The 12,943-nt window shown below is 44.0% G+C and overlaps 2 protein-coding genes and 1 long non-coding RNA gene across 6 annotated transcripts; 2 read left to right on the top strand and 1 right to left on the bottom strand.

The window, feature by feature from the left end:
* Positions 1 to 212: 212 nt before the first annotated feature.
* LOC127309019 (uncharacterized) lies at positions 213 to 3,654 on the bottom strand. 2 transcript variants are annotated; one of them, XR_007856909.2, is made up of 5 exons: positions 2,705 to 3,654; positions 2,028 to 2,196; positions 1,401 to 1,485; positions 917 to 1,217; positions 213 to 827 (listed from the first exon to the last, which is right to left on the bottom strand). It is a non-coding gene; the product is annotated as an uncharacterized lncRNA (long non-coding RNA). The 2 variants fall into 2 exon arrangements; XR_011746391.1 differs by lacking the exons at positions 1,401 to 1,485; positions 2,028 to 2,196; positions 2,705 to 3,654 and having other exon boundaries at positions 917 to 1,268.
* Positions 3,655 to 4,256: 602 nt separating this feature from the next.
* On the top strand, positions 4,257 to 6,461 carry LOC127309020 (ferredoxin--NADP reductase, leaf isozyme 1, chloroplastic). The gene is made up of 7 exons (XM_051339994.2): positions 4,257 to 4,651; positions 4,740 to 4,952; positions 5,152 to 5,243; positions 5,386 to 5,463; positions 5,643 to 5,705; positions 5,813 to 6,047; positions 6,140 to 6,461. The coding sequence occupies exons 1-7, from the start codon at positions 4,318 to 4,320 to the stop codon at positions 6,205 to 6,207; spliced, it is 1,083 nt and encodes a 360-aa protein (XP_051195954.1). The 5' UTR covers positions 4,257 to 4,317; the 3' UTR covers positions 6,208 to 6,461.
* Positions 6,462 to 6,765: 304 nt separating this feature from the next.
* LOC127309021 (large ribosomal subunit protein uL6) lies at positions 6,766 to 12,456 on the top strand. Of its 3 annotated transcripts, XR_007856910.2 has the most exons (5): positions 9,038 to 9,199; positions 9,323 to 9,394; positions 9,591 to 10,783; positions 11,360 to 11,482; positions 12,180 to 12,194. XR_007856910.2 is itself a non-coding variant. In XM_051339996.2 (3 exons), exons 1-3 carry the CDS (start codon positions 6,851 to 6,853, stop codon positions 12,258 to 12,260), a joined length of 567 nt encoding a protein of 188 aa, XP_051195956.1. In that variant the 5' UTR covers positions 6,766 to 6,850; the 3' UTR covers positions 12,261 to 12,456. The 3 variants fall into 3 exon arrangements, 2 of the variants coding, with proteins under 2 accessions (XP_051195956.1, XP_051195955.1); XM_051339996.2 differs by lacking the exons at positions 9,038 to 9,199; positions 9,323 to 9,394; positions 9,591 to 10,783 and adding an exon at positions 6,766 to 7,213 and having other exon boundaries at positions 12,180 to 12,456; XM_051339995.1 differs by lacking the exons at positions 9,038 to 9,199; positions 9,323 to 9,394; positions 9,591 to 10,783; positions 11,360 to 11,482; positions 12,180 to 12,194 and adding exons at positions 6,769 to 7,213; positions 7,929 to 8,051; positions 8,484 to 8,770.
* The last annotated feature ends 487 nt before the right edge of the window (positions 12,457 to 12,943 follow it).

Genomic DNA, 12,943 nt, shown 5'->3' with positions numbered 1-12,943 from the left:
AAAGAGGGGATATACATCTAACCCACGAATTGAGTTTTCCAAAAGATAGGTGCATATTAGGGAAAATATGAATTTTGGGAAATCATCTACATTTTATAAGCAAATTTTAGCTTAGTTCATCCAATTGATGCTTGGACTGAATACTTCTGCTATGAATAAGCAGTCACAAACTCTCACGACAACAGCAGTACATAATTTCTAAACAACATAGGTTATTGTAATGACTTCAATTACTAAAAATAAAACTACTAACCATCTGAAGAAGGTAGTGTGTTAGACACAGCTTTTGATAACACAGAAAAGGTTCAGCTTCTCGAGACAAAAGGGAAATTAAAAGTTTAGTTATGGAGGTGCCATTGATATGCAACTAAGCAAACATTATTTTCAGAATTGAGGTTCAACTCAGCCTAACTCTCTAATATTTCTTGACATTCTTCCGTTGCTCTACAAGTCCCTGTGACCAACCTTCCATAGTTCTTTAGCATTCGTCTCCTATACAAAAACAAAAATCTGAACCATGGTCTTCTTTAGAATTTGTCTTTTGAACCAACAACACTTGATCAAGTGCACATGCTTCCGAATACTTGCAATTGGAAGAGAGTAGCAAAAAAAAAAAATTAGTCAGTTATTGATATGCAAAGAATGTCTGCAACTTAAGATGCGCTTTATAAGAAGAATAATAAGATGGGGACAGATAGCCTAGTCACCCCAGCCGACGCGACTGGCTGAGATCATTAGACGGTAGTCAGTGGTAAAGCTCATCACCCTTGTCATGCGAGACGAAAGTTGGCAGCAGTGCAAACCATCACCGGAGTTGGGGAGAGTACCTACAGAAGCAAAGTGTACTCATACTGTAATGAGGATCAAAATCGCCATAGATAAACTGAAACACGTAAGGATTACAGAGAAGACTAACCAATCTAGTTGATCTCATTCATGTCTTCTCTCCTCTTGGTGATTAAAATTTCTAAATGCATGTTTCACCTGCAAGAGAAAAAAGGTAAGAAAACTTAAAAGAAACTATGTAGTCCATAAAAGCATAGTTTCTTAAACACATATTCATACACACCACGATACCACAGAAAATTAGAAAGTTAATACACATCACGATTCAGAAGGAATTTAGATAGAAGTCCATTTTTTAACAAATACATTGTGATATCCTTGTCCCTGAAGATGCAAGTCGACTTGAATGGTTGGAAGGCAAATCCATCCATCTGCACAAAGAGACAATTCATGAATCTGTCATTAGTACAAAAAGCTAGAATCTTTTTTGAGCGGGCAAAAAGCTAGAATCCATATGTATCTAAGTATATATTTTCTTACAAATAAGCATAGGACAGTAGACCGATTGAGAAGCGTTGCGAAAAAGTATGGGGGAAAGCATCAAATCGGCTCACCTAATGCGCTTGCCCGCTGATCCCCTCTAGATTGAGGTTTGGCACGCCAATTCCATCCAAAGGCTACCGCCACAGGTTTCCCTGCCTCCATTATCCAGAAGAACAATGTTAATGTCTACAATAGACTTGCATATATTTGAGGTAGATAAAAATCAGAGTCATTCACAAGTTCTTTTCTTGTTTCCTTAATAAATTGACAGCCAACTGGAGCAGTAGGGATATTTAAGTATGTTTTGTTGGTGGTCCCCTCGACCGATATTACTTGTCGAATATTTAGTACGATATATTACTTGTCGCAGATTTAGTATTGTACTAAATATGCGAGAAGTAATGTGGGTCGGAGGGAATATTAAAACTGTAACAGAACAATTCAGCACAGCCTACGTTTCCAATTAAGTTTTGTATTGCTTTCGGAAATCTTGATCAGAAAAATAATATCTTTCAGAGTATAATTCGTGGTAAATTTAAGTCTAGGTTTTCTAGATAGCTAATTAAGTTTCATCAAACATGGAAAGGAACATTCTCTTTCCTATAATCTCAATAGTATTAATGATGCAAGATATTAGTCCATTTGGTACATAAAACAGTACCACATACAGAGAAAATAAGGCGCATATTTGAATTTACCTAGAGGTAGTGAAGAAATCAGCAGTGATGGCGACAGATGTGGGTGATGCCATCTTAATACTCCCAGGGTTCCTATCCATAGGCAACCACACATCTATCTCATGCCTCATTTCCTTTTCTTAATGGAAGTCATTAAAATTGCAACCCGGATTCCTTGACAGGTAGGATCCTGAAACAACAAACACCCGATTGTAAAATTTATTTTCTCCAATCCTCAAGACATGGAACTACACATATCAGATGATCATCATCAGTATTTGAAGTTAGGATTGGCATCTGATTGAATTGTTTTCACACCAACTAAGCAATTAAAAGTTAGGAGATAGAGTGGCCAAAAATTGACACATCTGTTTTCCCGTTGTATCTGTAATCACAGAGCATGTTTTACTCAGCAACTGATCGACACCCAATAAGTTATGTAAATACAGTATTGTTGTTGCATGCATCTTTTTCTTCCACACAAATAGTAAATGCAATATAGGTTCTGTTTTCTAAAGGTGCATTACTTTTAGAGGACCACAATTGTTGACTATGAACCACAAATAAATTATCATTGGCCATGCTTCTCTACTAAACAAACAGAGACAGAGTTTACTGTTCATCTGTTGCCAGGAAAACAGGCATCAGATTCGATCTAGCACATGCAAAATCAAGGAAAGGTGGGATGAAATGAGTACCGCTGTGCAGGTTCCATGGCTGCAGACATGGTCGACCAAGTTGGTGGCCTCCAAATCCCTTGTGAGGACCAGCCATCGCTGCCACACACGCTGTGAGGCGGTCTTGTTCTGTCATGCCTGGAGCTGAAGGTTGTGCCGGCCGTTGTCATCATACTGGCAGTGAGGAAAATTCAAGCGAGGAAGAAATAATCCCTTGGAGAGTATATGCATGGATTTTGCAGATAGAAAAAACTGTATATGCAACACACGCGTATGCGCCAATATATATCTCGAATTCTCGATAGTCCCAGATTCATTATGTTTTGCCTGCTGGAAGGGGTGGATTGAAAGCCCGCCCTTGACGCCTGCTGGTGCAGCCTCCATGGCATTACCATAAACATCCTGCAGCCCTTCGGTAACTCAACCCTATGTATTCCCTGAACCTCCTCCCATTCTGCTCGTGCGTTGCAGCCTAAGGTCCACCAAACATCCTCACCTCTTTTACCTCTGCTACAGTAGCAAACCATATAGTACTCTGTCCTATATGGGACATGGTTCTATGGACTGGCTTCAGATCAACCCAAGTTGTATGTATGGAATTTGGTAATCCCATTTAGTTTCTTTACATCTAGCAATCCTTTTAATTGTACACATGTTTGCAGTATAATCAGCTTCAGATCGTGCCAAGATAAGTATATTCTGCATTGTGTTTGGTAGCAAGGCATTTTCAAAGTATTCTAAAAATACCACAGTTTCTAAAAATACTTTGGTTTTAAATATTTTGATGTGTTCGGTTAAAACAAAAAAAAACTGTAGTTTTAATACTTCAGTATGGCCAAAACTGCAGTATTTTCTCTGTATTTGAAAAAAAGGTCCGACCTGTTTTTTTTTCAAACTGAGAAACAACAGAAAAAATCCCCTCCACTCGTACGGCCATACCCTTGAGGGGGCGCAGCTCTGCTTCTCGTCAAAACAGGAGATAGCGTGCTACTGTATTGTTGATTTGAGCTTTAGCCGTGAGACCGGTCTTGCCCAGTTGCCCTCCAACACCCTCCAACACTGAGGAAACAGTCTATCTAGTCAATTGATAGTGCATCACGGCAATCAAATCAAACGAACTACTACCAATCGAAACTTGGGCGTAGGAATCATCGAAGTAGCAATGAAAGCATCATCACACACCGCATAACCCAAGAAACAGCAAGCAGGCAGGGATAGGAGAGTATCAGTACACACCGCACAACCCAGGCAGCAGCAAGCACGCCCAGCAGATCAATAAGCAAGCAGCCAAACACGCAGTGCTTGAATAGCGCAAGGTGTGCCCATTTGGATACCAAAAACCTGTGTCCTCACTTTGTGGGCTATGTTTTCTTTCAGAGAGGTCGTTTTTTTGGGGCTTGTCCATATAGAGATGGGCTAGAATAGGACTGCCTTCCAAGTTCTTTGTTGGGCAGCCCATGAAGGAGTTGCAGGAAGGAAGGAACGAATGATCACCCACCACTTGCTCCTCACCTCGCCTCCCTTCCACTCAATCGTCTCCCGCGTGTTCGAGTTGAGGTGAGGTCATACTCATACCAACCCAATCCACCCCTCGCCTCATACATCCACCAGTCCGTCCGCAGTCCACACACACCATGGCCGCCCTCACCGCCGCGCTCCCGTCCTCCCCGGCCGCCAAGGCCGCGGTTTCTTCCTCCGTCTCGCCGCCGTGCTTCTTGGCCTGCCCGAGCCGTCTCCGCAATGCCAGCAGGGGCGTGCGCACGGCGCAGGTGTCCACGACGGAGACCGCGGAGCCTGCCGCGCCGGCGCCGGTCAAGGAGAAGAAGATCTCCAAGAAGCAGGACGAGGGCGTGGTGACCAACAAGTACCGCCCCAAGGAGCCCTACGTCGGGCGCTGCCTCCTCAACACCCGCATCACCGGCGACAACGCGCCCGGCGAGACCTGGCACATGGTCTTCAGCACCGAAGGCACGTACCCGTCTCTCCTCCTCCCTCGATCGGCCATCGGCCATGGAGAATCGTCAACTGAATCTTGAATTGGTGGGATTAATTGCAGGTGAGATCCCGTACAGAGAGGGGCAGTCGATCGGCGTGATCGCGGACGGGGAGGACAAGAACGGGAAGCCGCACAAGCTCAGGCTCTACTCCATCGCCAGCAGCGCGCTGGGGGACTTCGGCGACTCCAAGACGGTCTCGCTCTGCGTGAAGCGGCTCGTGTACACCAACGACGCGGGGGAGGTCGTCAAGGGCGTCTGCTCAAACTTCCTGTGTGCGTTCTCTTCTGTCAGCTCTCCTTTTTTTTCTTCCTTTCCTTTCCTTCTTTCACTCTAGCTCTTCTTAAATCGATTGATTCGTCCATCCGATCCTGATATATGATGATGAGATGCAATTTTAGTTTTATGTTCATTTTTTCTCCTGCTAAATTTCGCTATTCTTTTTTGCTTGCTGAATTGGTAACTGATATGCAGGTGACCTGAAGCAGGGGCAAGAAGTGAAGATCACGGGGCCTGTGGGCAAGGAGATGCTCATGCCCAAGGACCCCAACGCAACCATCATCATGGTAAACACTAGTTCTTGCTTAAAATGAGTAGAAGTCAATACTTGCATCAATTGCTATTTTTTCCAAGGAGAAACTGTTCTGCTCCTCTGATGCACACATAATAATTATCTACTGCACTTATGAATGAATGAAACAATTGCAGCTTGGGACGGGTACCGGTATAGCGCCGTTCCGCTCCTTCCTGTGGAAGATCTTCTTCGAGGAGCACGAGGACTACAAGGTTAGTACTACTACAAGTTAACATGAATAACACCAGAGACCAGTCATCCGTACATGCTTGAATTAATTTATTAACTGACACTTGAACCTGTCGGCTAGTGTTTCTCCAATTTGATACTACACAGTACTACCATACAAGATTTTTTAAAAAAATTTTGATCTTTGTACTATTGTGTGCAGTTCAATGGCCTCGCATGGCTCTTCTTGGGTGTCCCCACAAGCGACACTCTACTGTACAAGGAGGTAACTGATTAAGTGTGGCTATTGTTGCTCAGTTCATCGATGGTCGTCCATCTACCCGAGCCTAACAAGGTAGTTGAATCTGTCGACATGGAAATTGTGTGTTGCAGGAGTTTGAGCACATGGCTAAGATCGGCGGCGACAACTTCCGGCTGGACTTCGCTGTGAGCAGGGAGCAGACGAACGCTGCGGGGGAGAAGATGTACATCCAGACGCGGATGGCGGAGTACAAGGAGGAGCTCTGGGAAATGCTCAAGAAGGACAACACCTACGTCTACATGTGTGGGCTCAAGGGCATGGAGAAGGGCATCGACGACATCATGGTCGACCTCGCCGCCAAAGACGGTAAACTATCACATTTTCACACTTATTTTCTTAAATTGAATCAACCTATAAAGTCAAGCTAATGTGATGAATTATTCTTTGGGGTTGAGTAGGGATCAACTGGATCGACTACAAGAAGCAGCTGAAGAAGGCCGAGCAATGGAACGTCGAAGTCTACTGATCGAAACCAGTTCATCGCTCCTGTTGCCATGGAAGGACGGCATGCATATGCTGCAAATGTTTCTTCCCACCTAGTTTTTCCTTTTACCCCGCAATTGAACAGTGCAATGCTCAAGGCTGTGATCATATATACGCCTTTGTATCTAGCGACGAGAGTGAGTGAGCACGGTGAGCTGTTATGAAATCTCCTTGGCTCCTCTGAACAATGTACATACTGACACTCGCATTTGTCTCGACTGATCTCGCTCGCCTTCTCAACCATCTTATTATAATATGTGAAATGAAATATATGTATGTACTATGTAGGTACACATTTGCCATATTTTACCACACTATGTAATTAATTATAATTTTCAGTGTTTTCCGCTGATTTTTATATATTTTACTGCACCTGATCTTAGAGAAAATGTTGTGCACGGAGTAGTTGTAGATTGATATTGGGCTGTAATCGGGACAAGCAAAGTGAAACAGTGGGCCTACTCGGGCCCAGTATCAGCCCATTCGTTCTCACCCACGAACAAACCCTAGCGACGACACCTATATAACACCCCACCTCCCGCAATCCCTCCCTCTTCCGCCGCCGCCGCCCGCAAAGACACACCGCCGCCGCCGCCGTCGCCGTCGAGGAGCCCCATCTCGGCAAGATGAAGACGATCCTGGCGTCGGAGACGATGGACATCCCGGAGGAGGTGACGGTGAAGGTGTCGGCGAAGATGGTGTCGGTGACGGGGCCGCGGGGCACGCTCACCCGCAACTTCAAGCACCTCAACCTCGACTTCCAGCTGCAGGAGGGCGGCCGGAAGCTCAAGGTGGACGCCTGGTTCGGGACGCGCCGCACCATGGCCGCCATCCGCACCGCCATCTCCCACGTCCAGAACCTCATCACGGGCGTCACCAAGGGCTTCCGCTACAAGATGCGCTTCGTCTACGCGCATTTCCCCATCAACGCCTCCATCAACTCCGGCAGCAAGGGGATCGAGATCAGGAACTTCCTCGGCGAGAAGAAGGTAACCTGCTTCACCTTGCACCAGTTTTCTTCTTCCGTAAACCCTGGAACAACCGCGGTGAGGTGGATCAAGCTACAACTCCAGTGCCCATCCTTGTAGGATGCCTATTTAGCTAGTGATTTCGTTTTAGACATTTTTGGGTGTCCTGAGCTCTTGATGTGAACACTAAATTGTTGTTCTAGCTATTGAGTCACTGTTTCTGAAAGTTGTTGCAATTGTGTATGTCGTATCCCCAAAGCGAGCGAACTAGATTTCAGGGAGGGAAATCTGTGTTCATTTACCATTCTGTCCATGTTGCTCATGTGTGTTACATGTAGTTTGGGAAATGGGATGCCATGTATTTAAATGAGCGATTCTTCAGTGTGTTTAGATTCTCACACGTCACTGAGTTTTAGGACCACTGATGTTGATACTACTGCTATTCAAATGGTGTTCATCTTATTTAAGTTGATTTCATCATGGCATGCTGATAATGTTGCAACAGAACATGGGTCACCAGCATTACTCTAGTGATGCTCATGTGTAGGGTCATTGGCTCATATTATTACCTTAAGTGAACATTCCCGTGATGCTATGCTCTAGAGAGGCAGATATTATTTTGTCATTGTGTGTTTGTGATTCACTGTATAGATTTACATGTTGCGGCAGCGCTACTTGTTATCTGTAGCTTGACGACTCATTTTTTTAAATGTACTGAGGTTGTCCCTTTGAATAGGTGAGGAAAGTTGACATGCTTGATGGCGTGACTATCCTACGGTCTGAGAAGGTCAAGGATGAGATCGTCCTCGATGGCAATGACATCGAGCTTGTCTCGCGCTCTGCTGCCCTGATCAACCAGGTTGGTCCCCTTATGTCTGTGTATTCTCACACTGAAGTTACCTTCCTCTGAGCTGTAAACTCTATTTGATGTGAGCGGGATATACTTGGCAGTGCCTGAAGTTTTCTGCATCATGGATAAACCTCTATTTGTAATTGTAGATTCTGTAGGCTGTAGCATACCTCTCAATGATTATATGGCTCATGCCAGCATCTTTATGATTTTGATAGAACAAGCCAACCAGCGGATATCATTCACTGTGATATTCTGTACTTGTAGCATTTGCCCTTGTTTGCTCGCATTTATTTGTTTCCCTGAACTACTAGTGAGAAGTCAAATGATATGCATGTCTTTGTTGAAACAATTGCATTACTGTTTCACATGCAGTTTGTGTTTTTCTTTCTCATATTATCTCCATCCTGACCCTTGATTGTTCTGCTTTTTGTGGAACAGAAATGCCACGTGAAGAAGAAGGATATCAGGAAGTTCTTGGACGGTATCTACGTCAGCGACAAGGGTGCCATCAAGGAAGAGTAGAAATGCGACCTGTGTGCAACCGTTTGTAGCTGGTAGTAGAAACTGTACTAAGAGGGAATATCCTGAGCTTTTATTTCTTTGAGTGAATGACAAGTTCATTACAATCTGTACCTGCTCTATTAAGGATGGTGTTCTGTTACTGGAGATGGTGTTCCCTATGTTTTTGTTCTGTGAAATGTTGGATAAGCAAGACTTCTAATCTATGATGTGGTTGTTGCTTGTTTTCTTAGGGTTTACTCCTCTTGTAGATAGAACTCCAAACCACTACTACAGCTTCACTATTGTTAGTATCAGTAGATAACTGTGACGATTATATCAGTATTCAGTATGCGTATTATTATAAAAAAAAAGGTTTGATGAATGCATCGTAAGTTCGTAGCTCGTTACATACATATGGTGATACTTATAACTATTCTGACAAGGCCGACACCAGTGAATAGGGGTCTCACTTCATCTAGCTCAGTCTCAGACTCTCCTGTTAAAAAAAAAGGAGTCTCAGACTCTCAGCTCACTTCCGCGCACAGCTCTGCTCCACGCCCGACCGGAAGAAAGAAGCGGCGGCGCCGGCGACCTGAGCCCCGTCCCCAGCGGCGGCCAGAGATTCTCCTTTATGTTCTCTCCTCCGATTCGAGGTGAGCGCTTCTCCTTCTCATCCTCACCTAATTTCTTTTTTCGTCTTCTCTCGCGGGAAACCCTAGCTGCATTTTTCTTTCCTAAACCGTATCTAACATTTGCCTACTGCGAGTCTGCGACAGCGGTCAACAAAGTGAGCTCCGCTTGAGGGAAGGAGATAGATGATGGATGCAGCCGAGGAGATCCCCCCAACTGTGAGATCCTATCTCTTCCAATTCTTCCCGGATTTGATTTCGTGCAGTTTGTTTGTAATATATACAGTACTATTGGAGTATTATGTTTTGCTGGATTATGGATGAATTGCTCTGTGTTGCCCATTTTGCATTTGTTGGAGCATTTATTCCACCGTACTGGTACTGACATATATTTGTTGTCTGCGGATTTTTCCAGGGCCAGCCTCGAGAAGAAACCACAAGAGGATGGCGAGCCCCAGAACAGCCAGCAGCAGTGGCCAAGGTTTTCGACGACGACAACCTCCTCTGGGAGATCATTGTCTGGGTTGGCTTACCCACCACCCTCGTCCGTGCAGCCCTTGTATGCAAACGATGGCTCGGCCACGCCTCCGACACCAAGTTCTTAAGCTGTTTCCGCAATTTCCACCCACCGCGCCTCCTCGGCTACTACATCACACAGGTGTCGGATTTGTTGTTAGGGGTGCTAGATGCTCCACGCTTTGTCCCCGTGCTGCCTCAGCCCCCAGAGCTCGCCGCCATCATGCGTCGCTTAGAGAGCTACAGCTTCGGTACTAAGGATATCTGGGACTGCCGGAATGGCAGCCTCTACACCCATCGCGTGGAGGGAACAAGATGGACATATGAAGTGCACCGCCCGCTATGCGCTGAGAAAGGCATACAGATTGTCCCACCACTCCCGCCCGCATCGGACTATCATCTCAAAATATTCAGTGCAACTGTCTCCAAAAAAGAAGGCAGTGTCTTGTCCTACGTGCATGTGTTTTGGGAGTCTACCGAGGAGGAAGACAAGTTCATGATGCGCGTGTATATGCTGGTAGAAGGAGTGGTGCATGCATACCTCGGTCACATGCATCAATGTTCTGCATATTTGCTCAGCAGAACCCCTGGTCGGTAACAAAATCTTTATGCCAAACACCAGTAGTAACAACATTCTTTCATTGGATTTGATGACCTCAAGTTTCTCCACAATTCAACTCCCGCAAGGAGTGACGTATCGCTGTTATGATAGCATGTTATCATGGGAAGATGACACTTCCAGTCTATACCTCGTCCATGTCGAGGAGTTCCAACTTCGCGCCTGGCTCTACAAGGGTCGCAACTGGTTACTTGTCGATACCATTTGCTTGCTTGAGATGCTTGCTACTTTGGGGATGTCAGATCACACACTTGAGGATGAAAGTAATGCTGGTGTGCACATAAGACAAGTGGGAGACAATGGTCAGTTTGTACTTCTACAGATAGGCCAATGCATATTCAATTTGGATATTAAGTGCAGGACAATGTGTAAGGTGTATGAGGAAACAACAAATGATCGACATATTGATTCTATCTATCCTTTTATGATGATCTGGCCTCCCACATTCTCTCCCTCAAGGATGACACTGCCAGGTTTGCCTTTTGATGTTTAAACTACACCGTACTTGTTAAGGTTACAAATTGTTGCATTGTGCATCATCCATCACAATGTTTCTTATGGCTACACCTCCAGTATCCTTGTAGTTAGTGATTTCATTTTAGAGGTTTTAGGGTACCTTTACCTGTCGTCTTACCCATGTGTGCAATTCGTAGCTTGGGAGATTGGAAACCATTATTCTTAAATGATTGATTCTTCAGGGTGTTTAGGTTCTCATGCATCACCTGCTGTTAGGATTACCGATATTGATACTGCCGCATTTCAAATGACTTGCCCTCTTATTTATGATGATTTAACGCCCCATGCCGATACTTTTGTAACAGCACATCGGTCACTATAATTGCTCTAGTGGCACCCTTTCGTAGGGCAATTGACTCATACTATTACCTTGTGAAATTTCCTGTGATGCTATGCACTCCAGAGGCAAATATCGCTTTTACATTGTGTGTTTTTTATGTCATGTATCGCTTTATCTGCTGCCATGCTCCTACTGGCTACCTGTTGCTTGAGTTGTCTATGAAATGAGCTGAGACCACTCTTTCCCCAAATAGGTCAGGAAAGTTGACATGCTTGACGGTGTGACGATCCTGCGGTCCGAGAAGGTCAAGGATGAGATCGTTCTTGATGGCAACGACATTGAGCTTGTCTCTCGCTCTGCTGCCCTAATCAACCAGGTTAGAGTCCTTGTCTTTGTTGAGTATTATACGGAAAACTCACATCATGGGTTACATTCCTTTATGTATGAGAATGTGTATACTTCACTATGCCAGATGTTTTCTGTATCACGGATTATGTTTTATTTGTAGGATACCTCAAGGATTATATACTTCGCCCTAGCATCCTTAGTATCTTCATATTTTTAAGTTAATGCACAACAAAATGTGCAACCTAACCTAACTATATGGCACTACATTGTAGTGCTATTCTGTACTTGTAGTGACTGTGCTTGTGCTTTGTTTCACTTGACTCCCAACTCTAGAAGTAAAATAGATCTATGCATTGTTGCAAGTTGGAACAATTGCATTACTTTCACTAGTGTTACACCAGCAGCATGTGCTTTTCTTTCTCACCGTCTTTCAATGGTGATTATGTTCTCCATCCTTCCATCCATTATGTACCTCACACCAGCAGCATGTGCTTTTCTTTCTCACCGTCTTTCAATGGTGATTATGTTCTCCATCCTTCCATCCATTATGTACCTCACACTAGTATCTTTATACTTTGCATACAACAAGTGCATAAACTAACCTGATCAAACAGTGTAGAAGTTTCACAATGGTATTCTATACTAGTGGCACTCCATTCTCATAATCCTGCATTGATTGTTATCTCTATCCTCACCATTGATTGTTTTGTTATTGTTTGGAATAGAAATGCCACGTAAAGAAGGACATCAGGAAGTTCTTGGATGGTATCTATGTCAGCGACAAGGGTGCCATCAAGGAAGAGTAGAAGCTGAGCTATTATCTCACTCCCTTGTAGCTGGTAGTAGAAACTGTCCTAAGAGGGAATATCCCGAGCTTATCTTTTCTTTTGAGTGAATGACAAGTTCATTGCAATCTGTACCCGGTCTATCAGTCATGTCTTGTATAACTTGGAGATGGTGTTCCCTATGTTTTTGTTTGTGAGAAATGTTTGGTAAGCAAAACTTCTAATCTAATCTATGTGGTGCAATTTGTTCATGATCATGAACTCATTCTTTTAGATCACGTTTTCACCAGTGTCAGCATTTCTGTATAAGCATCAGTTTTTTTAATGTATGCTATGGTATCGTAAAGATTGTATTACTATTGAATTTGTGTTATAGGATGCTAGTATCTTACAGACAGCAATTATGATGGTCGAAATTTGGACAAATTTGAACTAAAACTGACGGTCTGCTTTCATCCCCACCTGTGGGCAGTCTTTTACTCATTAATTAGTTAGTTATTAATCTGTTTTACGTAGGCTGGCCCTCTGAGATAGATTCAAACCTCTACCTGATTACTACATATTTTATACGATAATCATGTCCCATACACCAAGAGAACAAATCAACTATAGTGTGTACCCCACCTCATTGACTAGGGCACTGAAGATGAGCTATTTATCCATTTGTTTCTTCAATCAGCGGTTGCTTGGTCAATCGATTGTTT

This window comes from Lolium perenne, chromosome 6 (genome assembly GCF_019359855.2).
Source record: "Lolium perenne isolate Kyuss_39 chromosome 6, Kyuss_2.0, whole genome shotgun sequence".
Taxonomy (NCBI): Eukaryota; Viridiplantae; Streptophyta; class Magnoliopsida; order Poales; family Poaceae; genus Lolium; species Lolium perenne.
The sequence above is the reverse complement of the archived record's forward strand: the minus strand, read 5'-3'. Positions and strand labels throughout refer to the sequence as shown.

Excerpts from the sequence above, each read along its gene's own strand:
- LOC127309020 (XM_051339994.2), top strand. The coding sequence starts at position 4,318 with ATGGCCGCCCTCACCGCCGCGCTCCCGTCCTCCCCGGCCGCCAAGGCC. Across the intron at positions 4,652-4,739 it reads CATGGTCTTCAGCACCGAAG|GTGAGATCCCGTACAGAGAG; the intron begins GCACGTACCCGT and ends GATTAATTGCAG. Across the intron at positions 5,706-5,812 it reads ACACTCTACTGTACAAGGAG|GAGTTTGAGCACATGGCTAA; the intron begins GTAACTGATTAA and ends TGTGTGTTGCAG.
- LOC127309021 (XM_051339995.1), top strand. The coding sequence starts at position 6,851 with ATGAAGACGATCCTGGCGTCGGAGACGATGGACATCCCGGAGGAGGTG. Across the intron at positions 7,214-7,928 it reads ACTTCCTCGGCGAGAAGAAG|GTGAGGAAAGTTGACATGCT; the intron begins GTAACCTGCTTC and ends CCCTTTGAATAG. Across the intron at positions 8,052-8,483 it reads CTGCTGCCCTGATCAACCAG|AAATGCCACGTGAAGAAGAA; the intron begins GTTGGTCCCCTT and ends TTTGTGGAACAG.